At 67.9% G+C, this 25,946-nt stretch overlaps 4 protein-coding genes across 5 annotated transcripts; 2 read left to right on the top strand and 2 right to left on the bottom strand.

The window, feature by feature from the left end:
* Position 1: 1 nt before the first annotated feature.
* Positions 2-16,377, top strand: LMF2 (lipase maturation factor 2). 2 transcript variants are annotated; one of them, XM_059847669.1, is made up of 15 exons: positions 2-126; positions 1,501-1,754; positions 2,445-2,473; positions 3,217-3,413; positions 7,220-7,398; positions 8,241-8,379; positions 9,231-9,365; positions 9,455-9,560; positions 10,005-10,101; positions 10,179-10,361; positions 12,502-12,670; positions 13,799-13,910; positions 13,990-14,098; positions 15,147-15,393; positions 15,625-16,377. In XM_059847669.1, the coding sequence occupies exons 1-15, from the start codon at positions 24-26 to the stop codon at positions 15,747-15,749; spliced, it is 2,184 nt and encodes a 727-aa protein (XP_059703652.1). In that variant the 5' UTR covers positions 2-23; the 3' UTR covers positions 15,750-16,377. The 2 variants fall into 2 exon arrangements, with proteins under 2 accessions (XP_059703652.1, XP_059703651.1); XM_059847668.1 differs by lacking the exon at positions 15,625-16,377 and having other exon boundaries at positions 15,118-15,234.
* A 104-nt stretch (positions 16,378-16,481) lies between these two features.
* MIOX (myo-inositol oxygenase) lies at positions 16,482-19,345 on the bottom strand. Its single transcript, XM_059847953.1, has 10 exons — positions 19,328-19,345; positions 18,425-18,487; positions 18,145-18,225; positions 17,780-17,942; positions 17,632-17,699; positions 17,431-17,540; positions 17,261-17,328; positions 16,963-17,012; positions 16,754-16,866; positions 16,482-16,661 (listed from the first exon to the last, which is right to left on the bottom strand). Exons 1-10 carry the CDS (start codon positions 19,343-19,345, stop codon positions 16,553-16,555), a joined length of 843 nt encoding a protein of 280 aa, XP_059703936.1. The 3' UTR covers positions 16,482-16,552.
* A 1,096-nt stretch (positions 19,346-20,441) lies between these two features.
* Positions 20,442-24,589, bottom strand: ADM2 (adrenomedullin 2). The gene is made up of 2 exons (XM_059847671.1): positions 24,197-24,589; positions 20,442-22,815 (listed from the first exon to the last, which is right to left on the bottom strand). Exons 1-2 carry the CDS (start codon positions 24,286-24,288, stop codon positions 22,437-22,439), a joined length of 471 nt encoding a protein of 156 aa, XP_059703654.1. The 5' UTR covers positions 24,289-24,589; the 3' UTR covers positions 20,442-22,436.
* Positions 20,763-21,778, top strand: LOC132327948 (collagen alpha-1(I) chain-like). Its single transcript, XM_059847670.1, has 2 exons — positions 20,763-20,898; positions 20,967-21,778. The coding sequence occupies exons 1-2, from the start codon at positions 20,763-20,765 to the stop codon at positions 21,776-21,778; spliced, it is 948 nt and encodes a 315-aa protein (XP_059703653.1).
* Positions 24,590-25,946: the final 1,357 nt, after the last annotated feature.

Genomic DNA, 25,946 nt, shown 5'->3' on the forward strand with positions numbered 1-25,946 from the left:
CGCGCCGCCGGGCCCGGGCCGCCATGGCCGCCATGGGGGAGCTGGCGCGGCCGCGGACGCTGTTCCTGGCCGGGCTGGCCGCGGTCTACATCGCCGCCTTCGGCTCCCTCTACGTACAGATCCCCGGTACCGCGGCGGGGACTGCCGGGCGGGGCCGGGGAACGGGCACAGAGCCGCGAGTGGGGACGGGGGAACCGGGACAGGGCTGGAAATGGAGCCGGGCGTGGGGCCGGGGGAACCGGGACAGGAACGGGACTGGGGCCGGGGGAACCGGGACAGGGCTGGGAGTGGGGCCGGGCGTGGGGCCGGGGGAACCGAGACAGGGACGGGACTGGGGCCGGGGGAGCCGGGACAGGGCTGGGAGTGGGGCCGGGGGAACCGGGACAGGGCTGGGAGTGGGGCCGGGGGAACCAGGACAGGGACGGGACTGGGGCCGGGCGTGGGGCCGGGGGAACCGGGACGGGAACGGGAGTGGGGCCGGGGGAACCGGGACAGGGCTGGGAGTGGGGCCGGGGGAACCGGGACAGGGACGGGAGTGGGGCCGGGGGAACCGGGACAGGGACGGGAATGGGGCCCGGGGAACCGGGGCAGAGCCGGGAGAGAACTGGGGACGTGGCCGGTGGATTCGAGTGGGACCGGAGAAGCTGGGACGGGACCGGCGGAGCCGGGGCAGGGACAGTCCATCCCCTTCCCGCTGCCGGGCCGATCGCTCCGTGTCCCCGTTATCATTTTCCCTCCTCCCGCCGCCTCCATCTCCCGTTTCCCTCCCTCCTTTCTCCCTTCCCGGGAGCACCGGCGGTCCCGGAGCGGCTCCGCTCCCCCTGAGCCCCAGCAGCCGCCTCCCGTCCGTCCCTTCCACGTGGCTCTGGCAGCTCCTGGCTCGCACCTGGGCTCTTCCCGGCGGCTCCGGCAGGGATCGAGCCCGGGAGAGCCGGGCTGGAGGCAGGGACGGCCGGGCTGGGGGCAGGGACGGCCCGGGTCGCACTCCCGGTGCCTCGGGTTTGTCCCCGGCTCCTCGGGGGGGGTTGGAAGTGGGGCTGCCGGCGTTTTCCCGGGAATGCCGGGTTTATCCCGGGTTTTTTTTTTGCCCGGAATGCCGGGGATTTTTCCCCGGGAATGCCGTTTTTTTCCCAGTAATGCCGCGGTTCTCGGGGGATTGGCGGGGTTTTCTCCCGGGACCGGCGGGTTTATGCTGGGTTTTCCCGGGACGGGCGGGTTTTCTCCCGGGAATGGCGGGTTTAAGCCGGGTTTTCCCCGGGGTTGGCAGGTTTAAACCGGGATTGGCGGGTTTAAGCCGGGTTTTCCCGGGACGGGCGGGTTTTCTCCCGGGATTGGCGGGTTTAAGCCGGGTTTTCCCGGGACGGGCGGGTTTTCTCCCGGGATTGGCGGGTTTAAGCCGGGTTTTCCCGGGACTGGCGGGTTTTCTCCCGGGACGGGCGGGTTTAAGCCGGGTTTTCCCGGGACGGGCGGGTCTAAGCCGGGCTGACGCGCTGTCCGCAGGGCTGTACGGCCGCGAGGGGCTGCTGCCGGCGCGGCGGGTGCTGCGGCTCAGCGGGAAGGGGCTCTGGGAGCAGCTCCGCGATGTCCCCACGCTGCTGTGGCTGGGGCCGCGCCTGGGGCTGGACACGGAGCAGGGCATGGAGCTGCTGTGCCTGCTGGGAATGCTGGCGGCGCTCGGGGCGCTGCTCTGCGACTCCATGCGGGACTGCCTGGTCTTCGCCCTGCTCAGGATGTTCTACCTGTCGCTGTACCAGGTGCGGGGACAGCGGGGGACAGAGGGGGGTTGGCTCGTCCCGCCGGCTCCTGGCGTGCTGGGGGAGGCACAGCTGTGAAATCAGGGAATGATGGGGTGGGAAAGGACCTTAAATCCCATTCCAGCCCCCACAGGCAGGGACACCTCCCGCTGTCCTGGGGTGCTCCAGCCCCATCCAGCCTGGCCTGGAGCTGCAGAGGGACTGGGGACAAGGCCTGCAGGGACAGGACACAGGGAATGGCTCCCAGTGCCAGAGGGCAGGGAGGGATGGGATCTGGGCAATGAGGAATTCCTGGCTGGGCTGGAACTGCCAGAGCAGCTGGGGCTGCCCCTGCATCCCTGGAGTGTCCCAGGCCAGGCTGGACACTGGGGCTGGAGCAGGCTGGGACAGTGGGAGGTGTCCCTGCCATGGCAGGGGTGGCACTGGAGGGGCTCTGGGGTGCCTTCCCACCCAAACCATCCCAGGATTCCCTGGATCCTCCCCGGTGTTGGGGCTGGAGCTGCAGTGGGTCAGAGCTGGGGCAGGAGGAGGAGGTTTCACTTCCCTCTGAAATCAGGAATTAAAGAAGGATGAATTATCTGTGTGAGGCCATCCCTCCCGGGGGGGGCTGTCACCTCCCACTGCTCCCGTGCCGGGGGGTCTGGGGGTGTCAGAGCCCCCGGCTGATCCCCACCCCGCTCCCCTCCGCAGGTGGGACAGGTGTTCCTGTACTTCCAGTGGTGAGTCAGGCCCCCCTCCCCTCTGGGGCTTTTGGGGGGCTCAGGGCTGGGGAACCATCCTGGGCCCCCAGGGCGGGGGTCTTGGGGAGGGGTCCTGGGGAGTGGGGCAGGGTGTCACAGTGGGGCAGGGGGCTCTGGGGACAAGGACAGGGCTGTGGGGGACTCTGGGGACCAGAGCATGTCAGGGCTGTAGGGGCTCAGCAGGACGGGGTCCCCACCCCACGAGCCGTGTCCCCAACCCCCCATACAGGGCGTGGCCGTGTCCCCAGCCCCCCATACAGGGCGTGGCCGTGTCCCCAGCCCCCCATACAGGGCGTGGCCGTGTCCCCAGCCCCCCATACAGGGCATGGCTGTGTCCCCAGCCCCCCATACAGGGCGTGGCCGTGTCCCCAGCCCCCCATACAGGGCGTGGCCGTGTCCCCAGCCCCCCATACAGGGCGTGGCCCTGTCCCCAGCCCCCCATACAGGGCGTGGCCGTGTCCCCAGCTCCCCATGCAGGGCGTGGCCCTGTCCCCAGCCCCCCATACAGGGCGTGGCCATCTCCCCAGCCCCCCATACAGGGCGTGGCCGTGTCCCCAGCCCCATGAGCGGGGCGTGGCCGTGTCCCCCGCCCCACATGCAGGGCGTGGCCCTGTCCCCAGCCCCCCATACAGGGCATGGCCGTGTCCCCAGCCCCACACACAGGGTGTAGCTGTGTCCCCAGCCCCGTGCAGGGTGGGGGTCTCAGCACTGTCCCCCCCCAGGGACAGCCTGCTGCTGGAGGCCGGGTTCCTGGCTGTGCTGGTGGCCCCCCTGCGCCTGCTGCGGCGGGGCTGCCCGGCCTGGAGGCCCCACGACGCCGTCACCTTCTGGGCCGTGCGCTGGCTGCTCTTCCGCCTGATGTTCGCCTCGGGCGTGGTCAAACTCACCAGCCGCTGCCCCACCTGGTGGGGGCTCACAGGTGAGGGGGGGGCTCAGCTCTCGCGGGGATCCTCCGCTTTTGGGGGCATCAAGCTCATGAGCTGCTGCCCCACGTGGGGCGTCACAGGGGAGGGGTGCAGGTTTGAGGGTTCAGGTGCTGGTGAGGGCTGCAGGTTTGGGGGTTCAGGTGTTTGGGGAGGGCTGCAGGTTTGGAGGTTCAGGTGTTTGGGGAGGGCTGCAGGTTTGGGGTTTCAGGTGTTTGGGGAGGGCTGCAGGTTTGGGGGTTCAGGTGTTAGTGAGGGCTGCAGGTTTGGGGGTTCAGGTGTTTGGGGAGGGCTGCAGGTTTGGGGGTTCAGGTGTTTGGGGAGGGCTGCAGGTTTGGGGGTTCAGGTGTTTGGGGGGGGCTGCAGGTTTGGGGGTTCAGGTGTTTGGGGAGGGGTGCGGGTTTGGGGATTCAGGTGTTAGTGAGGGCTGCAGGTTTGGGGGTTCAGGTGCTGGTGAAGGCTGCAGGTTTGGGGGTTCAGGTGTTGGTGAGGGCTGCAGGTTTGGGGGTTCATCTGTTTGGGATAGCTCACAGCTTCGGGGGTTCAGCTGTTGGGGGGCTCACAGGTGAGGGCTGCAGGTTTGGGGGTTCAGGTGTTGGTGAAGGCTGCAGGTTTGGGGGTTCAGGTGTTGGTGAGGGCTGCAGGTTTGGGGATTCAGGTGCTGGTGAGGGCTGCAGGTTTGGAGGTTCAGGTGTTTGGGGAGGGATGCAGGTTTGGAGGTTCATCTGTTTGGGATAGCTCACAGCTTCGGGGGTTCAGCTGTTGGGGGGCTCACAGGTGAGGGCTGCAGGTTTGGGGGTTCAGGTGCTGGTGAGGGCTGCAGGTTTGGGGGTTCAGGTGTTGGTGAGGGCTGCAGGTTTGGGGGTTCAGGTGCTGGTGAGGGCTGCAGGTTTGGGGGTTCAGGTTTTTGGGGAGGGCTGCAGGTTTGGGGGTTCAGGTGTTGGGGGGCTCACAGGTGAGAGGGGGGCTCAGCTTTTGAAGGGAATCCTCCACTTTTAGGGGCATGAAGCTCATGAGCTGCTGCCCCACGTGGGGGGTCACAGGTGAGGGGTGCAGCTTTGGGGGTTCAGCTCTTGGTGAGGGTGTGAAGCTTTGGGGATTCAGTCGCTAGCCTGGAATTCCATTGAATTTTTGGGAAGTAGACTATGGAAAGGCCCCCCATGCCCCCTCAGTTCTGAGGTACTGTTTAATTTGGATTTTTCTGCAAGGAGGCTTTTCCCTGTTCAGCACTGATTCTATTGCATGGTAGGGAAAATCTGCATTACTCTGGAATTCCAGGGAATTGTTGGGAAGCAGGTTATGGAAAGCCCCCCCCAAAGCCCCCTGTGTGCCCAGCCCCAAGGTACCACTTAATTCTGAATTCCAATTCTGGAATTCCCAGAATTGCTTGTGCTCTGCAATGGGAAAAACTGGCACTAACCCCGAATTAGGTTCAATTTTTAATGAGCAGATTATGGAAAGCCTCCTTGGACTCCCCTGTATCCCCCAGCCCCAAGGCACCCCTGGAAACATTTTTGTGCCAGGAAGGTTTTCCCTGATTAGCCCTGGTTGTACTCTGCAGTGAGGAAGTTCACCCCAGAACTGGGGTGAATTTTTGGGAAGTAGATTATGGAAAGCCCCTGTGGACCCTCCCTGTGTCCCCCAGCCCTGAGGCACCCCTCAATTTGGAAACATTTTTGCCCCAGGAAGCTTTTCCCTGATCAGCCCTGGAAAAACTGGCTTTAACCCCACATTAGGTTCAGTGTTTAATGAATAGATTATGGCAAGCCCCCCCTGTGCCCCCCAACCCCGAGGAACCCCTTAATCTGGAAATTTTTGCCCCAGGAAGCTTTAGCATTGCTCATACTCTGCAATGTGGGGAAAACCAGCATTTACCCAGAATTGGGGTGAATTTTTGGGAAGTAGATTGTGGAAAGCCCCCCTGGACCCTCCCTGTGTCCCCCAACCCTGAGGCACCCCTCAATTTAGAAACATTTTTGTGCCAGGAAGCTTTTCCCTGATTAGCCCCAGTTGTACTCTGCAGTGAGGAAGTTCACCCAGAAGTGGGGTGAATTTTTGGGAAGTAGATTATGGAAAGCCCCCCCGGCCTCCCCTGTGTCCCCCAACCTCGAGGCACCCCTCAATTTGGAAACATTTTTGCACCAGGAAGCTTTTCCCTGATCAGCCCTGGAAAAACTGGCGTTAACCCCAAATTAGGTTCAGTGTTTAATGAATAGATTATGGCAAGCCCCCCCCTGTGTCCCCCAACCCCGAGGAACCCCTTAATCTGGAAATTTTTGCCCCAAGAAGCTTTAGCATTGCTCATACTCTGCAATGTGGGGAAAACCAGCATTTACCCAGAATTGGGGTGAATTTTTGGGAAGTAGATTGTGGAAAGCCCCCCTGGACCTCCCCTGTGTCCCCCAACCCTGAGGCACCCCTCAATTTGGGAACATTTTTGTGCCAGGAAGGTTTTCCCTGATTAGCCCTGGTTGTACTCTGCAGTGAGGAAGTTCACCCCAGAACTGGGGTGAATTTTTGGGAAGTAGATTATGGAAAGCCCCCCTGGCCTCCCCTGTGTCCCCCAACCCTGAGGAACACCTTAATTTGGAAACATTTTTGCCCCAGGAAGCTTTTCCCTGATCAGTACTGGAAAAACTGGCGTTAACCCCAAATTAGGTTCAGTGTTTAATGAATAGATTATGGCAAGCCCCCCCTGTGTCCCCCAACCCCGAGGAACCCCTCAATCTGGAAATTTTTGCCCCAGGAAGCTTTAGCATTGCTCATACTCTGCAATGTGGGGAAAACCAGCATTTACCCAGAATTGGGGTGAATTTTTGGGAAGTAGATTGTGGAAAGCCCCCCTGGACCCTCCCTGTGTCCCCCAACCCCGGGGTACCCCTCAATTTGGAAACATTTTTGTGCCAGGAAGCTTTTCCCTGTTTAGCCCTGGTTGTACTCTGCAGTGAGGAAGTTCACCCCAGAACTGGGGTGAATTTTTGGGAAGTAGATTGTGGAAAGCCCCCCTGGACCTCCCCTGTGTCCCCCAACCCTGAGGTACCCCTTAATTTGGAAACATTTTTGCCCCAGGAAGCTTTTCCCTGATCAGCACTGGAAAAACTGGCATAACCCCAAATTAGGCTCAGTGTTTAATGAATAGATTATGGCAAGACCCCCTGTGTCCCCCAACTCCGAGGAACCCCTTAATCTGGAAATTTTTGTGCCAGGAAGCTTTAGCATTGCTCATACTCTGCAATGTGGGGAAAACCAGCATTTACCCAGAACTGGGGTGAATTTTTAGGAAGTAGATTATGGAAAGCCCCCCCTGGACCCTCCCTGTGTCCCCCAGCCCCAAGGTACCCCTCAATTTGGAAACATTTTTGTGCCCCAGGAAGCTTTAGCATTGCTCATACTCTGCAATGTAGGGAAAACCAGCATTTACCCAGAAGTGGGGTGAATTTTTGGGAAGTAGATTATGGAAAGCCCCCCCGGCCTCCCCTGTGTCCCCCAACCCTGAGGCACCCCTCAATTTGGAAACATTTTTGCCCCAGGAAGCTTTTCCCTGATCAGCCCTGGTTGTGCTCTGCAGTGAGGAAGTTCACCCAGAACTGGGGTGAATTTTTGGGAAGTAGATTATGGAAAGCCCCCCCGGCCTCCCCTGTGTCCCCAACCCCGAGGCACCCCTCAATTTGGAAACATTTTTGCCCTGGGAAGCTTTTCCCTGTTTAGCCCCGGTTGTGCTCTGCGATGGGTAAACCGGGATTGCCCCAGAATGGGTGAATCCTTGGGCTCTGTGCCAAGCCCCCGCTGCTGTGCCCCCCAGCTCTGACGTACCACTACGAGAGCCAGTGCATCCCCACGCCGGGCGCGTGGCTGGCCCACCAGCTGCCCGTGTGGTTCCAGAAGCTCAGCGTGGTGGCCACCTACGTCATCGAGGTGGCCGTGCCCGTGCTCTTCTTCGCGCCCCTGCGCCGCCTGCGCCTCTTCGCCTTCTACTGCCAGGTGGGCACGGGGTCCTGCACCTCAGGGGTGGGCTGGGCTGGGCATCCTGCACCTCAGGGGTGGGCTGGGCTGGGCATCCTGCACCTCAGGGGTGGGCTGGGCTGGGCATCCTGCACCTCAGGGGTGGGCTGGGCTGGGCATTGTGCACCTCAGGGGTGGGCTGGGCTGGGCATCCTGCACCTCAGGGGGTCCTGCCTTGGGGCTGGGCTGGGCATCCTGCACCTCAGGGGGTCCTGCCTCAGGGGTGGATTGGGGTGGGCATCCTGCACCTCAGGGGGCTCCTGCCTCAGGGTGGGCATCCTGCACCTCAGGGGGTCCTGCCTCAGGGGTGGATTGGGGTGGGCATCCTGCACCTCAGGGGTGAGCTGGGGCTGGCTGGTCATTCTGCACTTCAGGGGGTCCTTCCTTGGGGCTCGGCTGGGGTGGGCATCCTGCACCTCAGGGGGTCCTGCCTTGGGGCTGGGCTGGGCATCCTGCACCTCAGGGGTCCTACCTCGGGGGTGGGGTGGGCATCCTGCACCTCAGGGGGCTCCTGCCTCGAGGCTGGGCATCCTGCACCTCAGGGGGTCCTGCACCTCAGGGGTGGGCATCCTGCACCTCAGGGGTGAGCTGGGGCTGGCTGGTCATTCTGCACTTCAGGGGGCTCCTGCCTCGGGGCTGGGCTGGGCATCCTGCACCTCAGAGGCTCCTGCCTCGGGGGTGGGCTGGGGCTGGCTCATCCCTGCTGGCACTGGGAGAGGAGATGGCCACTGGCCACACTGGAGGTGCTGGTCAGGATGTGCCTAGTGTCCTCTGTCCCCCTGGCCCTATGACACCCCCAAACCCATCCTGTCCCTCCCCAGGTCCTGCTGCAGGTCCTCATCATCCTCACGGGCAACTACAACTTCTTCAACGCGCTGACCATCGTGCTGGCCTTCTCCCTGCTGGACGAGGAGCACGTGGGGCGCTGGCTGGGCCGGCCCCGCAGGAGGCACGGCAGCGGTGAGACCCCCAGCCCACGCTGGGTGGGGGACAGGGGACGTGGGGGCCACGCTGTGGGAGCTGCCACACTCACCCCACACTCACAGGGCAGGGGCTGTGCCCAGGGGGGACCCCAGGGGTGAGGGGCACAGCTGTGAAATCAGGGAATGATGGGGTGGGAAGGGACCTTAAATCCCATCCCATTCCAGCCCCCATGGGTGGGGACACCTCCCATTGTCCTGGGGTGCTCCAAGGCCATCCAGCCTGGCCAGAGGGCAGGCATGGATGGGATCTTGGGAATGAGGAATTCCTGGCTGGGCTGGAATTGCCAGAGCAGCTGGGGCTGCCCCTGGATCCCTGGCAGTGGCCAAGGCCAGGCTGGACACTGGGGCTGGAGCAGCCTGGGACAGTGGGAGGTGTCCCTGCCATGGCAGGGGTGGCACTGGAGGGGCTCTGGGGTCCCTTCCCACCCAAACGATTCCCTGGATCTTCCCTGGTGTTGGGGCTGGAGCTCCAATGGGTCAGAGCCAGGGGGAGGAGGAGGAGGAGGAAGTTTTACTTCCTTCTGAAATCAGGGAATTAAGGAAGGATAAATGATCTGTGTGACCATCCTTCCTGGCATTGCTGTCACCCCACAAGGGGCACCCACCCTTTGGAATTCTGTATCCCAGTGAGGTTCTGCTGCTCCTGGGCCTTTCCCTCCTCCTTCCCTATCCCTGCACCACTGGAATCAGTGGGACCCCCAGCATCCCCGGTTTGGGGGGTCCTTTCCAGGCTGGGCAGGGGACAGGTGACACCGTGGGCAGGGCCCTGTGACCCCAGGGCTGTGAGGGGGGGGTCCCGGGCAGGCTCTGAGCCCCTCTGTGCCCCAGGCTGGCCCCCCAGCCTGGGCTCGGTGCTGGGCACGCTGCTGGAGCTCAGCACCTACGGGCTCCTGCTCTGCTGGACCGTGCGCTACTTCGGCCTGGAGCTGGACTGGGACAGGAGACTGCTGGACTCCAAAGTGGGTACGTGCCAGGGGCACGGCCTGCACGCCCCTCCCGGGGGCTGGCCCGGCCCGGGGCTGGCCCTGACCCACGGCTGTGCCCCCCTGCAGCCTTCACCTACCACGAGTTCACCACCTGGCTGCGCACGGTGACGCTGCCGCTCGTGGGGGTGGCCTTCCTGTCCCTGTCCTGGGAGATCCTCGTGGCCATGTACCGGTGGGTGTGGGGGGCACTGCGGGGCCCCCGAGGGTCTGAGGGGACTCCGGGGTGCCCCCAGGGGTGTGGGTGGACACTGGGGTGTCTCCAGGGGTGTGGGTGAAACCAGGGTGCCCCTGAGGGTGTGGGGGACACCAGGGTGCCCGTGGGGGACACTGGGTGCTCCCAGGGGCATGAGGGTGCAGCAGGGTGTCCCCAGGGGTGTGGGGGACACACCGGGGTGCCCCCAGGGGCATGGGGGACACTGGGTTGCCCCCAGGGGTGTGGGTAAAATCCAGGTGCTCCCAGGGGCGTGGGGGACACTGGGGTGACACCCTGGGAGCTGGGAAGGGGTGACCCTGCTCTGGGATTTGAGCAGTCAGACACAGCGTGGGGGGTTTTAACCCCCAAACCGGGGGGGCTGAGCCTCTGTGCCCCCATAACCCCCCAGTTATGTGCCCCCAGCTGTGCCTGCGTCCGGGGATGCTTCTGGAAGCTCTGGGCCACCCTGCAGTGGGCCATCATGGCCACGGCCACCGTGGGCCTGTTCGCCGTTAGCCTGGTGAGGCCTGGGGGCCACGGGGCTCTTGGGGACCCCCAAACCCCCCCAGGCCGTGACAGAGCCCCCTGCCCCCCCAGGTGCCCTTCACCTACATCGAGCACGAGTCCAACGGGAAGCTGTGGCCCGGGATCCACCAGATGTTCGGGGCCGTGGAGCGCTTCCAGGTGGTCAATTCCTACGGGCTCTTCCGCAGGATGACCGGCGTGGGCGGCCGGCCCGAGGTCATCCTGGAGGGCAGCTACGACGGGCACAGCTGGACCGTGAGTCTGGGCTGGGCACAGAGCCTGGGCTGGGCACGGGAGTGGGCACGGCTGGACACAGAGCAATGGGCTGGGCACGGGAGTGGGCACGGCTGGACGCAGAGTCTGGGCTGGGCACGGGAGTGGGCATGGCTGGACACAGAGTCTGGGCTGGGCACAGCTGGGCACAGAGTCTGGGCTGGGCATAGGAATGGGCACGGGAGTGGGCATGGCTGGACACAGAGCAATGGGCTGGGCACAGCTGGATACAGACTCTGTTCATGGCACAGGAATGGGCACAGCTGGACAGAGTCTGGGCTGGGCACGGGAGTGGGCATGGCTGGACACTGAGCAATGGGCTGGGCACAGCTGGGCACAGAGTCTGGGCTGGGCATAGGAATGGGCACGGCTGGACACAGAGTCTGAGCTGGGCACAGCTGGACACAGAATCTGGGCTGGGCACAGCTGGGCACGGCTGGGCACAGAGTCTGAGCTGGGCATAGAGTCTGGGCTGGGCACGGGAGTGGGCATGGCTGGACACAGAGCAATTGGCACAGCTGGGCACAGAGCCTGGGCTGGCCACAGCTGGACACTGAGCGAAGGGTGGGGACACAGAGTCGGGGTTGGGAAGGAGGTCTGAGGTCATGGAGTCCCAAGGCCCAGTTTTTCCTGCCAGGGAATTGCCCCTGGAGCTCCTCCTGCCAGGCCCAAGGGGCAGCAGAGGGCAGGAGCAGGGAATGGTGCAGTTGGTCTGGTTGGAAACATGGAGATCATGGAGTCCAGCCGTCTCCAGCACTGCCAAGGCCACCACTGCCCATGTCCCCAGGTGCCACATCCACGTGACTTTGAAATCCCTCTGGGAGTTGGGGACTCCAGCCTGTGCCAGGCCTGGGGAGCCCTTTCCAGGAGGAATTTTCCCAGTATCCAGCCTAAACCTTCCCTGTGGCAACTCGAGGCTGTTTCCTCTCATCCTGTCCCTCGCTGGGATTAGAGCCACCCTGGGTCCTTCCCCTGGGGCTCTGGTGACCCTGGGCAGGACCAGGCCCTTGGGTGGATCAGGTTCTGGAGGTGTCCTGCCCCAGAATCCCAGGATTTTGGCTGGGAACATCCTTTTCCTGGGGTTGAGGTGACCCCAAGCAGGGTGAGACACAGGTTGGGTCAGCGGTGGTTGGTGCTGTCCCTGTCACAGAATCCCAGGATTATGGGTGGGAATGTCCTTTTCCTGAGGCTGTGGTGGCCCTGGGCAGGACCATGCCCATGGTTGGATCAGGTTCTGGATGTGTCCCTTTTACAGAATCCCAGGATTTTGGGTGGGAATGTCCTTGTCCTGGGCTTGAGATGACTCAAGGCACTTGGTTCGATCGGGTTTTGGGGGTGTCCCTTCTACAGAATCCCAGGATTTTGGGTGGGAAGGTGTTTTCTTGAGGCAGAGGTAACTCCAGGCACTTGGTTGGATTGGGTTCTGGAGATGTCCTGCCCCAGAATCCCAGGATTTTGGGTGGGAATGTCCTTGTCCTGGGCTGAGGTGACTCCAGGCGCTTGGTTGGATCAGGTTCTGGAGGTGTCCTGCCCCAGAATGCCAGGATTTTGGGCGGGAATGTCCTTGTCCTGGGCTGAGGTGACTCCGGGCACTTGGTTGGATCAGGTTCTGGAGATGTCCTGCCCCAGAATGCCAGGATTTTGGGCGGGAATGTCCTTGTCCTGGGCTGAGGTGACTCCAGGCACTTGGTTGGATCAGGTTCTGGAGGTGTCCTGCCCCAGAATCCCAGGATTTTGGGTGGGAATGTCCTTGTCCTGGGCTGAGGTGACTCCAGGCGCTTGGTTGGATCAGGTTCTGGAGGTGTCCTGCCCCAGAATCCCAGGATTTTGGGTGGGAATGTCCTTGTCCTGGGCTGAGGTGACTCCAGGCACTTGGTTGGATCAGGTTCTGGAGGTGCCTCTTCACAGAATCCCAGGATTTTGGGTGGGAATGTCCTTGTCCTGGGCTGAGGTGACTCCAGGCACTTGGTTGGATCAGGTTCTGGAGGTGTCCTGCCCCAGAATCCCAGGATTTTGGGCGGGAATGTCCTTGTCCTGGGCTGAGGTGACTCCGGGCCCCGGGTGGGGCTGGGTGCCGGAGGTGTGCCTGTCGCCGTTGCCATGGCAGCCGTTCCCTCGCCAGGAGATCGAGTTCATGTACAAGCCGGGGAACGTGAGCGCGGCGCCGGCCGTGGTGGCCCCGCACCAGCCCCGCCTGGACTGGCAGCTCTGGTTCGCCGCCCTCGGGCCCCACCAGAGCAGCCCCTGGTTCAGCGCCCTGGTGCTGCGCCTGCTGCAGGGACAGCCCGACGGTCAGACACGGGGACAGGGGGACAGGGGCTGGGGGGCTCTGGGGGCAGGGGGACTCTGGGGGCTCTGGGGGCAGGGCAAGGGGGCTGGGGACACGGGACACTGGGGGCTCTGGGGGCAGGGGGCATGGAGGGTGGGGACAGGGGTAACAGGGGCTGGGGGGCTCTGGGGGCAGGGACGCGGGGGCCTGGGGCTCTGGGGGCAGGGCAGGGGGGCTGGGGACATGGGAGACTGGGGGCTCTGGGGGCAGGGGGCATGGAGGGTGGGGACAGGGGTAACAGGGGCTGGGGGCTCTGGAAACGGGACATGGAGGCTGGGGGCTCTGGGGACAGGGGACATGGAGGGTGGGGACAGGGTTAACAGGGGCTGGGGACTCTGGAAATGGGACATGAAGGCTGGGGGCTCTGGGGGCAGGGGACATGGAGGGTGGGGACAGGGGTAACGGGCTGGGGGGCTCTGGGGACAGGGGACGGGGGGGCTGGGGGCTCTGGGGGCGGGGCAGGGGGGCTGGGGACAGGGGTAACAGGGGCTGGGGGGCTCTGGGGACAGGGACGGGGGGGCTGGGGGCTCTGGGGGTGGGGCAGGGGGGCTGGGGACACGGGACACTGGGGGCTCTGGGGGCAGGAGACATGGAGGGTGGGGACAGGGGTAACAGGGGTGGGGGCTCTGGGGACAGGGGACGGGGGGGCTGGGCTCTAGGGATAGGGGACATGCAGGGTGGGGACAGGGGTCATGGGGGCTGGGGACTCTGGGGACAGGGGACACAGAGTGCTGGGGCTCTGGGGGCAGGGCAGGCGGGCTGGGGACATGGGGGGCTGGAGGCTCTGGGGACAGAGTACACAGGGGGCTGGGGGTCTGGGGACCCAGAGTATGGTGGGACCTCCCCAGCATCGGTGCCACCATCGGTGGTTTTGGGGTGTCCCTGGATGGATTTGGGGTGTCCCCACGGCCTTGGAGGTGTCCATGTTTGGGTTTGGGGTGTTCCTGCAGCCCTGGGGGTGTCCCCGGGTATGTTTGGGGTGTCCCTGTTTAGGTGTGGGTGTTGTGTTTGGCCGTGTTGGGGCTGTCCCCCGTGTGCCAGGGCTGTCCCCCATGCCGGGGCTGTCCCAGCTCTGACCCCTGTCCCGCAGTGATCCGCCTGGTGCAGACGGACGAGTCCCGGTACCCGTTCCACGGCCGCCCGCCCACCTTCCTGCGGGCCCAGCTCTACAAGTACTGGTTCACATCCCCCAGCGAGGGCAGGTGAGCGGGGAGGGGCCCCTGCAGCCCCCAGCCCGGCCTCGGGGGGGTTTGGGGTCACCTGAGCCCCCTGTGTCCCCAGCCCGGGCCCGGCGCCGTGGTGGCGGCGGCAGCACGTGCAGGAGTTCTTCCCGGCCGTGTCCCTGGGAGACCCCACGCTGGAGTCCCTGCTCAGCCAGCACGGCCTCAAGGTGGGCACGGGGTGACCCCTCCCTGGGCCCTGACCCCTGTCCTTCAGCACCCCTGACCCCCTTCCCTTGCCCCCAGCTCTCTCCCTGACCCTGTTCCATTTCTCATGACTCTCTCCTCCTTCACCTTGATCCCCTTCCCTCACCTTTGATCCCCGAGCCCCCATGCCAGCCCCCTTCCCTGACCCACTTTGTTGGCCCCCTGACCCTCTCCCCCCACCCTGACCCCTTTTTTGGCCCCTGATCCCCCCTTCCCTCACTCCTGAGCCCCCATCCTTCCCTCTCCCTTGTTCCCTGGACCCCTTCCCTGTCCCTTGTTCCCCTGACTCCCTCTTCCTGGCCCCACCTCCCCCTCCCTGACCCCCTTCACTTGCCCCATTCCCTCACCCTGATCCCCTTTATCAGCCCCTGATCCACCCTTCCCTTACCCCTCACCCTCTCCCTGTCTCCTGACCCCATTCCCACACTGGGATCCCCTTTTTCAGCCCCTGGCCCTTTTCCCTCACATCCAATCCCTTCCCCCCCTCAACCCCATTTTTTCTCCAAGACAATCCCCCTGACCCCTTTCCCCCCCCAGCACAATCCCCCTGACCCCTTTCTCCCAGGACAATCCCCCTGACCCCATTTCCCCCCAGCACAATCCCCCTGACCCCGTTTGCCCCCAGCACAATCCCCCTGACCCATTCCCCCCAAAGACAATCCCCCTGACCCCATTTCCCCCCAGCACAATCCCCCTGACCTCTTTTCCCCCCCAGCACAATCCCCCTGACCTCTTTTCCCCCCCCAGCACAATCCCCCTGACCCCGTTTCCCCCCAGCACAAGCCCCCTGACCCCTTTCCCCCCAGCACAATCCCCCTGACCCCTTTCCCCCCAAGACAATCCCCCTGACCCCTTTCCCCCCAGGACAATCCCCCTAACCCCTTTCCCCCCAGCACAATCCCCCTAACCCCTTTCCCCCCAAGACAATCCCCCTGACCCCGTTTGCCCCCAGCACAATCCCCCTGACCCCGTTTGCCCCCAGGACAAGCCCCCCTGACCCCTTTCCCCCAGGACAAGCCCCCGCTGCGCCGCCGGGCTGACGCCGTGCTGCCGCGCCTGCTGGGCTCCGTGCGCCGCCTGTGCCAGCCCTTCTCGGGCCCCGCCCTGCTCTGGTCCCTCTACCTGGTGGCCGCCACCGCGGGGCTGCTGCGGGCCCTGGCCCGGCGGGCCCGGGGGGCGCCGCCCCCCGCCCGCCACAAAGGGCCCCGGGAGCGGGGGGAGCGCAACGGGGCGCGGGGCACCGAGGGGGCGCGGGGCACCGAGGGGACACGGGGCACCGAGGGGACGCGGGGCACCGAGGGGGCGCGGGGCACCGAGGGGACACGGGGCACCGAGGGGGCGCGGGGCACCGAGGGGGCGCGGGGCACCGAGGGGGCGCGGGGCACCGAGGGGGCGCGGGGCACCGAGGGGACACGGGGCACCGAGGGGGCGCGGGGCACCGAGGGGACGCGGGGCACCGAGGGGGCGCGGGGCACCGAGGGGACACGGGGCACCGAGGGGGCGCGGGGCACCGAGGGGGCGCGGGGCACCGAGGGGGCGCGGGGCACCGAGGGGGCGCGGGGCACCGAGGGGGCGCGGCCCGAGGGCCGGCACGGCAACAAGAGGAAGAAGTAGCCCCCGCAGCCCCCCCAAAGACGGGGGACAGGGAGGGAGTCCCCGGGTGGGGGGGCAGCGCTTGTTGGACCCCGGCCCGGGGGTGCCCGTGTGCCAGTGCCTTCAGCACGGGGTGGCCATGCGGGGTGGGGACACACCCGGGGCTTGGGGACACCTCCCCCTGCTACCTGGGGACCCCTTGGGGGCACCTCCCCAGTGTCCAGGCACTCCTGGGGACCTCTCCCTGCTACCTGGGGACCCCTCCCTAGGGTTTGGGGGCTGCTTGGGTACATGTCCCCGTCTCTGGGCACCCTGCCCCAGTGCCCAGGAACCCCTTGGGGACCCAGCCCCAATGTCGGGGGACCCTCCCCAGTGCCCAGGGACCCCTCCAGGCCCCACGGTGGGGGATCTCAGCACAGGTCAGGGGCTCAGAGCGAGTGGGGGCTCTGTGCCCACGGGCTGGAGCAGTTTGGGCACTGCCAGCCCTCCGGTTACCCTGCCCAGCCCCTCAGGTCACTTTGGGGTCCCCCCCAGCACTTTGGGGTGCTCCCCCCCGTGGGCTCTGCCCATCCCATGGTTCCCCCCTGCCCGGCTCAGCCTGAGCCCAGAGGTTTCCTATAATTTTCTAATTAAAGCCTTTGACATTCCAGCCCTGCAGCTCTCCTGGATTTGGGGGGTCCTGCCTGGGGCAGGGGGACTGGCACAGGGGTGTGACAGGAGCAGGTTTATTGTAGAGCCCAGGGCGGGGCCCGGGGGTGCTGCGGGGGGCCCGGCAGGGTCCGGGGGCCCGGCCGGGTCCGGGGGTCACCCCGCGGGGTGCAGGGTCACCAGCAGAGCTGCCCCGGGCAGTATTTGTCAATGAGGCCCTGGTAGTAAGTGCGGAGCTGCTGCACGTCGGGCAGCTCCTCCTGCTTGGTGTACAGGTCGAACTTGCTGCGGGGCAGACGGGGGGGTCAGGGCGGGGTCTGCACCCCCCAGAGCCGCGGGGGGCCCGGCCGAGCCCCCAGCCCCCCCCGGGCACGCACTTGAGCTCGCGGAGCCAGGGCAGCATGCGGCGATCCTCCTCCGAGCACAGGTGCCCGTAGTCGCCGTGGGCGTGCCAGGGGTAGAAGGAGTGGAAGCGAATCATGTAGAAGGCCTGGCGTGGGGAGGGGGGTGGGACACGGGTTTAGGGTGCTCCCCCCGCACCCCCAAACCTCCCGGGGGTCCCTGAGCCCCCCCGCACTGAGCTCACCTCCTTGGGCAGGGCGAAGTTGTTGAACTTCATCACTTGGTACATGTACTCTGAAAAGGGGGGGGGGTGTGGGGAGGGGCTGGACCCCCACTGGGGGGGACCCCGAGAGGTGCGGAGCCCCCCCAGAGGCACAGAGCCCCCCCGGGAGCTGCAGCCCCTGCCCCACACCAAGGGCTGCAGTCCTTGCAAAGGGGGCGGGGGGGGGGGGTCAGCACAGCCCCGGGGGGCACCAGGGCCCCATTTGGGGCGGGGGGCCCGCCCTGCCCCCACGAGGGAACCCCCAGCGCCCCAAACTCACCATCGTGGCCCCAGGACATGAGGACGTTGTCCAGGCCACAGCCGGGCTGGTACATCCCGTACTCGGTGCTGGGGAAGGGGTGGGGGCTGAGGGGCTGGACCCCCCCTACAGCCCGGCCGGGCCGGGGGTACAGCCCCCGCCCCCCAAACCCCCCCGGGGGTCCGGCTCACCTGTACCGGGGGTCTTTGGTGTCGGGGTTGTCGTGGAAGGTGGAGTCCCCGTAGACCACCGACTTCTGCACCTTGCAGCCCACCGGGAAGGTGTCCCCGACCACGGCCCACTGCCGGGGGGCACGGAGGTCACAGCACCCCCCGAGGGTCCCCCGGCCGCGGGGGGACCCCCCTGAACCCCCTCCCCACCGTGCCGCTCACCTGGGGCTCCCCGAACAGCACCAGCACCTTGCCCAGGTCGTGCAGGAGCCCCACGAGGTGGAACCAGTCTGGGGGCGAGCGGGGCCGTGTCACCCCGGGCCGGGGACCCGGCGGGGGACGGGGCGGGCAGGGCGGGCTCCGGCCCTACCTTTGTCGGGGTGCGCCCGGCGGATCCCCTCGGCCGTCTGGAAGGCGTGGAAGGAGTTGGGGAAATCCACGTCGGGGTCCGACTCGTCCACGAGCTGGTCCAGCAGCTCCAGCGCCTCCATCACGCTCATCCTCCGCAGCGAGCAGGAGCCGTACTGGGCGCTCTGGGGACACGCGACACGTGGGGACAGCGCCGTCCCCTCCTCGGGGGGCTGGTGCCCCTCGGTGCCCCCAGACGGGCTGGGATGGGGCGGCGGGGCTGGGTGTGGGGTGCGGGGGGGGAGGGCTGGCGCACCCCCGCTGTGGTGGCACCGGGGGACACGGGGTGGCACCGGGGGACACGGGGTGGCCCGGGGCAGCTCGCACCTTCCTGCGGACGAACTCCACGGTCTGGTGGGTGTGCATGAGCAGGTAGGTGTTGTACACGCGGTCGATCAGCTTCCCCTCCTGCGGGGCAGCACCGGGGGCTGGGGGGGCTCCGCGGGCTCCCCCCGTGTCCCCCCACCCAGCCCGGGTGCCAGAGCCCCCCGGGCTGCTCCCGCCAGCGGGGCGGGACTCCCAGCGCGGCTCTGGGGGCAGCCGGACCCCAGGGACCCCCGGACCGCCCGGTTGGGGACCCCCGCCCACCCCGGCACCCCCCACTCACGGTGTAGTTGCGGAGCTCGCTCTTGGCCTTGCCGGGTTTGGGCTCCTCGGAGGAGTCGGGGCCCTGCGGGGGACGGGGCTCAGCGGGACCCGCGTGGGCACCGCGGGACCGGGACAGGGGACAGGGACAGCAGCGGCTCAGGGGGTCCCATCCTGCCCCCAGCCCGGGCACTGCGGGAGGGGGACAGGGACAGACGGGACCAGGGGTCCGGTCCTGTCCTGCTCCTCTGGCCCAGGCTCTGCGGGACAGGGACACGGCGCAGGGACAGGAGGCTGGGGACAGGGGGACACTAGCACCTAGGTGGTCATTTGGGATCGCACCGTCACAGGGGGTCACAGTGTCACCCACCAATGCATGGGGTCACACAGTGTCACAAACTATCACACACAGTCACACTTTGTCACACGGTGTCACACACTATCACACAATGTCACACTTTGTCGCACGGTGTCACACACTATCACACACTATCACTGTGTCACACGGTGTCACATGCTGTCACAGATCACCACGCACTGTCCCCCCCGGGGCACAGATGGACCGGGCGGTGCCATCCCCGATCCCTGGGGGGGGTCCAGCCCCGGCTGTCCCCGTTGGGGACAATGTGCAGGTCCCTGCTGAGCCCCACGGGTGCTGTGGGACACCCCCCGGGCTGGCCCTGTCCCCCCAACCCTGCCCAGCGTGGGGAGCAGCTCGGGGGTCTCGGGACCCCCGACCTGCAGGGGATCCCCCAGGCTGGGACCCTTTGAGGTGGGGTGGCACCCCCCAGCAGGGACGGCATGGCCAAGGGGTCTCCTCTGCCCCCAGGGCTGGGGATGGCGCGGGTGTGTCTGCCCCCCCCCAGGTGTGTCTGCTCCCCCCGGTGTGTCTGCCCCCCCCGGTGCAGCCCCCCGCCCCACTCACCTCCTGCAGGCTGCTCATGCTGGGTCTGGGGGCTCCCGGGCTGCGGGGTGGCTGCTGCACCCCCGCTTTTATGGCGGGGGGTGGCGCGGGGGGCCCGCCCGGCCCCGCGGGGACAATCGGTGACCAGTTAACCCGCCCCGGTTAATGTTTGACCCCGCGCCCGCCTGGGGGGCTGCGGCTCCCGGAGGGGGCTGGGGGACCCCCGGGCCGGGCACCCCCAGCGCCGGTGACCCCCGGGTGGGGCCGCGGAGTGACCCCGCAGGGACGCGGGGAGCGGAACCGGCCCTGGGGACGTGGGGCACGGGGGGCTGGGGGCACAGCGGGGACACCGGGCTGGCACTGCCCCGGGCGGGGGGGGACGGGGACAGCGCAATGGCACGGGTGTGACAGGGCACGGCCCGGGCTGGCACGGGCTGACAGGGCACGGGTGAGCACGGGCACGTGTGGGCACGGCCAGGACAGGGCACGGACACGGCCGGGCATGGGCACGTGTGGGCACAGGCACGGACACACGTGTGAGTGTGAGTGTGTCCCCACTGTCCCCACATCTGTCCCCACAGCCGTGTGGGCACAGCCTCTGCCTGTCACCTCCTGCCCCTGAGGGACCCACTGCCTGTCCCTGGACACGGCTGCCCTCACCCACCCCCGCCCCGTCCCCATGGGATCACCGTGCCCCATCCCTGCCCCATTCCCATGGGATCACTGTGCCCCATCCCTGCCCGTCCCCATGGGATCACCGTGCCCCATCCCTGCCCCATCCCTGCCCCATCCCTGCCCCATCCCTGCCCCGTCCCCATGGGATCACCGTGCCCCATCCCTGCCCCGTTCCCCATGGGATCACCGTGCCCCATCCCTGCCCCATTCCCATGGGATCACCGTGCCCCATTCCTGCCCCATTCCCATGGGATCACCGTGCCCCATCCCTGCCCCATTCCCAGGGGATCACCGTGCCCCATCCCTGCCCCATCCCTTCCCATCCCCATGGGATCACCGTGCCCCCATCCCTGCCCCATCCCCATGGGATCACCGTGCCCCATCCCTGCCCCATCCCCATGGGATCACCGTGCCCCCATCCCTGCCCCATTCCCATGGGATCACCACGCTCCATCCCGGCTCCTCCTCCTCACACGTTTTGTTTATTCCACCCAAACCAGGATTCCCGGGAAGCAGCGAGCTGGGCCAGGGTGGGTTGGGCACCCACCGGGCCCAGCGGGGGCACCCAGGGGAGGGGACAAAGGCCTGGGGACCCCATGCGCCCTTCAGGTCCCCCAGTGCCCCTCAGCAGCTCCACGGGGTGTGGGAAGTCCTGGGACACCCGTGGGGTGGACAGGGCTCCTGGCGGCATCCATGGGATCCCACAGAACGTCCTGGGACACCCAGGGGACACTTGAGACATTCCTGGGACATCCTGTGCTGAAACTGGGACACCCAGGGGATGGACACTGAGGGGCAGCTCCGTCCGTGTGGCACCCGGGGACATCCTGTCCCTGAACCTGCCGGGACACCCAGGTCCTCTGGGGAATGGGGGCGGGGAGGTCCCGGGAGGATTGGGGTGCTCCCGGGAATGGGGTGTTCTGGGAATGGGGGTGCTCTGGGAATGGGAGTGTTCCCAGGAATGGGGGTGTTCTGGGAATGGGAGTGCTCTGGGAATGGGGGTGTTCCCGGGAATGGGGGTGTTCCTGGGAATGGGGTGCTCTGGGAGAACAGGCACATTCCTATGGGAATGGGAATGCTTTGGGAATGGGGGTGTTCTGGGAATGGGGGTGTTCCTGGGAATGGGGGTGTTCCTGGGAATGGGGGTGTTCCCAGGAATGGGGTACTCTGGGAATGGGGGTGCTCTGGGAGTGGAGTGCTTTGGGAATGGGGGTGTTCCCGGGAATGGGGGTGCTCTGGGAATGGGGGTGCTCTGGGAATGAGGGTGCTCTGGGAATGGAGTGCTTTGGGAATGGGGTGCCCCGGGAATGGGGGTGCCCCGGGAATGGAGTGCTCTGGGAATGGGGGTGCCCCGGGAATGGGGGTGCCCCGGGAATGGGGGTGCCCCGGGAATGGGGGTGCCCTGGGAGGACAGGGCTGTTCTGGAGGGAATGGGGCTGCTGCTCTTGGGGGGCTGCTCAAGCTGCTCCCCGGAGGGGGGGGTGGCACAGTGACCTGGGGTCACACATTCCTGTCCCACCGGGCCGTGGGGTGACAGCTCTGGGGGGTGACAGGGATGTCACACGTGTCCCCTCATGTCCGTGTGGGCACCCACTGAGCCTGTGGGGACACGACGTGGGGGTGTCCCCGAGGGTGCAGCGGGGGACAGGTCTGGGACAGGCAGCAGTGGGCCACAGGACCCCAACCTTTCCACTGCCCCCCACATTTGGGGACATCTCCCTATGGCCAGCTCCTGCCGGGCTGTGGGTGACACAGGCTGGGACAAGGTGCCAGGGGAGGGGACAATGCTCACGCTGAGGAGGGCAGGACCCCCCCAGCACCCGGGAAGGTGCCAGCCCCAGGTGGGACCCCCAGGTGGGGAAGGTGCTGGGGGCTCCCCCAGCCCGGAGCGGGGTCCCTGTGCCCTGTCCTTGCCGGGCCCCCACCCCCAGTGTCCCCCTGGGGAAGGACTGGGGCGCTGGGGGTGCCCTGGGGGGCTCCGGGGGTGCCACGGCGGGCACGGGAGTGCTGAGTCAGCAGGAGCGCGGCCGGAGGGGCTTGCACGAGGTCCCGGCGCTGCTGCGGTCAGCGCGATTCCCGGTGGCCCTTGGACCCGCCCCGCACAGACTGGCCACTGCCAGCCGCCGCGGGCCACCGCGGGTCACCCCGGGCCACCACCGGCCACCAGGGGCCACTCTGAGCCACCAAGAGTCACTACGGGCCAGCGCCGGTCACCGTGAGTCGCTCTGGGCCACCGCCAGTCCCTGTGGGCCACCGCCGGCCACCACGATCCCGCTGGGTCATCACGGGCCACCAGCAGTCCCCAGGTCGCCGCTGCAGCTCCTGTCCGTCCCTGGCCACCCCGGGGCTCCATCAGGGGCTTGCGGTGCCCGGAGCCCCCCGGGGCGGCGGCGGCGGCGCGGAGGAGCCCGCGGCGGTGCTTGGGGGTCCCGCGGGGCGGGGGCGCGCCCCCCCCTCAGCCGTAGCTGTGGGGGCTGTTGGGGTTCATGGGGGACGAGTCGCGGCGGCCCGACTGTCCCCGCAGCTGCCACAGGCGGTGGCTCAGGTTCTGCACCTGGCAGGTGCCCAGCACGCAGCCCACCCGCATCAGGTGTGCCCCGACGTGCCGGCGGTCCCGGGCGGGCCGGGGGTCGTGCCGGGGGTCCCGCCGCAGGATGAGGCGCCGGACGTGCCACGGGGGGGGCCGCGGGGCGGGCGGGCGGTGCCGGAGGGCGGCCCACGGGCCGTGCCGGGGAACCGGAGCTCGGTGTCGCAGGGTCCCGACGGGCTGCGGGGCTGGGGGGTCTCCGGGCAGAGCGGGGATCCGCTCCGGGGGGCTCCGCGCCGGGGGGGGCCTGCGGGAGAGAAGGGACACGGTCAGGGGGACACAGCTGCGGCTCCCAGGCACGGGGGTGGCACCGCGACAGCAGCGGGGAGGCACCGGGCATCTCTGAGCCCAGAGCCAGCGCTGAGCGCCGGGCCTCCGGAGGAGAGGGAGGAGGAGGAGGAGGAGGAGGAGAAGGAGGAGGAGGAGGAGGAAGCAGCCGCTACCTGCAGGCACACACGTACCCCGAGCACACGGACACGTGTCCCGCGCACACGACACCTCCGGGCACCCGCCGGTCCCGCCGGAGCCCCCCCGGCTCCCCCCGCTCCGCCCACCCCGTTCCCACGGCCTCTGCCCCGGCTGTGGCACCCACGCCCGTGCCCCGGGCACCCGCGGGGGGGTCCGGCCTCCGGCACCCCCGCGGTGCCACAGAGCTCCCCCGTGCCTCAGTGTCCCGGGGACACTTTTTCCTCAGGGTTCCCCTCCTCAGTTCCAAGGAACTTGGAGTTTTTGGTCCAATCCTCAGTCCCGTCCTTTTCCCTTTTTTAAATATTTCCTCCCCACTTGAACCCTCGTCCCGTGCCCCAGAGGACCCCAGCCCCAGCCCAGCCCACCCCGGCCATGGCAGGGGCTGCCCGGGCCCTGCGGAGTCGGGGTGCCCCGGTGCCCCCCACGCACGGCGGTGCCAGGCTGCCCCTCCCGCACCCCCCGAGCCAGGCGGGGATCCCCGGGCTCCGGGGCCGGCCCAGACGCGCTCCCCGAGCAGAGACACGCACCCGCACGTGCGGGGTGTGCACACTCACACGGGGGGGCTGTCCCGACCCCAGGTGGCACTTCAGCACCCCAGAGACCTCCCCAGGGCACCCACACCGGCCACGGGCACCCCCGAGCTCCTGCCCTCACTAAATCTCTGTCCCGGCGAGTGCCAGCCCCCGCGGCTCTGGCACGCCCGGCACACCTTTGCACACCTTTGCACACCTGGCACACCTCTGCACACCTTCACACACCTGGCACCCCCGGGCGCGCCGTGCCCCCGGTGCCCCCAGAGCCCATGGCGGGGGCCGGGACCCCGCACCCCCCGCCCGGCACCGCGTCCCCGGGGTGGGGGCCCGGCAGGAGACGCTGCCCCGGGACCCCCCCCGGCCCCCATCCCGGGGGGACGCGGAGGGCGCGGAGCTGGCTGGCGGGCAGGGGGCGCGGGAAAAGGGGGGGCGGGGCCGGGCAGGGTGCGGGGAAGGGAGGTGCGGGCGTGCAGGACGAGCGGGGAGGGGGCTCGGCAGGGGCTCGGGCCGGGGCTCGTCCCAGGCAGAGAAAGAGGGCAGGGGGTTCCAGAAGGGTCCGGGCAGGGGTGCGGACAGAGGGTGCGGACAGGGGTGCGGGCGGGGCAGGGATCGGGCAGGGTCCCTCACCTGCGCGGCGGCAGGGCCCGGCCGTGGGGCAGCTCCAGAAGGCACAGCGCGAAGCTGACGCAACCCAGCGCCAGCGGGGCCGGGGCTCGCATGGCCGGACGGGACGGGACGAGCGGCGGCGGCGGCGGGAGACACGGGGACGGTGACTCGGTGGGGGGGTCGCGCTGGGATCCGGCTCCAGATCGCAGCCCTCTTCTCGTCCCGCCCCGGCCCCGCTCTCTGCCTGTGCCCAGCCGGGGGCGGCGCGGGGTCCCGGCGGTACCTGCGCGGGACCGGGCTGCGCTGGCTCGGGGTCGGCTCTGTCCCCGCTCGGCGCTGCCGCTCCCCGCCCCGGCCCAGGTTAAATATCGCCGGGGCCGGCGGGCGGGAGGAGCTCAACGGGACGGGAGGAGCTGCGGGCGGGAGCAGCCCCGCACCGCCCTCGGCTCCGCACCGGCCCCGGACCCCCGGCCGCGCACCGGCTCCGCACCTTCCCGGCACCGCAGCGGCCCCGCAACCCCCAAGTCCTGCGGCACCCCGGCCCCGCATTGCCCCCTCCCAGACCCCGCATTGCCCCTCCCAGACCCCGCGCTGCCCCTCCCAGACCCCGCGCTGCCCCTCCCAGACCCCGCGCTGCCCCCGGCCCCCTCGGCCCCGCACCGCCTTTGCACCTTCCCCGGCCCCTCTTCACCCCTGCAGCCCCCAGCCCCGCACCAGTCCCGGTTCCGCAGCGGCCCCGGCCCGCACCTTCCCTGGCACCGCCCCAACCCCGCAGCACCCCAGGGCCGCGCCGGCCCCGAACCTCGCCCCGGTACCGCACGTACCCGTCCCCCTCGGCCCCGCTGCCCCCGGGACCTTCCCGGCGCGGGGCCGGGACTGGGGAGGGGCCCTGGGGCTGGGCTGGGCTGGGGGACCCGTCTGGGGGCAGTGGGATGGGACTGGGCTGGGGCTATTGGGGGATCTGGGCACCCCCGCAGCCCCGGTGGCGGGCCGGGTCCGGGCTGCCCCGTGCCACGTCGCTCCGGGCCCTGCCAAGCCCGGTGTGTCCTCCCGCCTGGCACCGCCGGGCAGCGAGGCCCCCCCGGGCACCCCGACACCCCCCTGCCCTGGCGGGGACCCCGGGGGGACAGAGCCCCCCCAGTGCAGCCCAGTGCCCCAGTAGGGACAGCCCCGTGTGCCCCCCGGCCCCCTCGGGGGGCAGCGCCACCCCCGGTTCTGCCAGGGCTGATTCCATGGTTTCCAGCATCACATGGGGCCTGGCAGAGCAAATAAGGAATGTAAATCCGCAGGGATCAGGCGGGCCCCGCTCCCGCCGGGCAGCAGCTCCCCCAAACTGGGGTGATGGGGTCCCGGGGGGGGCTCCTGGGGGGCTGCTCCTGAGCCTGCAGGGGAGGGGTCCCCACAGCTTCCCTCGCTGGGACCCCCGGCCAGGACCCCCACCCTGCTCGGGGCCGGAGCTCCCGGGGGGGTTGGGGGAGGACCCCCGGCACCCCTGGGTCCCGAGCCTACCGGACCCCAGGGTTGGGGGTTCCCTCTCCCCCCGGCGCGGCTTCCCCAGGCCGAGGGCCGGGGGCCTCCGCGTGCCCGGAATCGCTGGGATTCTTCCGCATTATCGGGACACAAAGGCTCCACACACCCGGCCCCGTGCGGGGGGATTTGGGGCAGCACCTGATCCCGGCGCGGGGGGGACCGGCGGGGGCGGCGGGACACGGCCCCGAGCGGGGCGGGGGGCACGGCCGGCCCCCGCCGCGACCCCCGGTGCCGCCCGGCT

Source organism: Haemorhous mexicanus, chromosome 5 (assembly GCF_027477595.1).
Source record: "Haemorhous mexicanus isolate bHaeMex1 chromosome 5, bHaeMex1.pri, whole genome shotgun sequence".
Lineage (NCBI taxonomy): Eukaryota > Metazoa > Chordata > Aves > Passeriformes > Fringillidae > Haemorhous > Haemorhous mexicanus.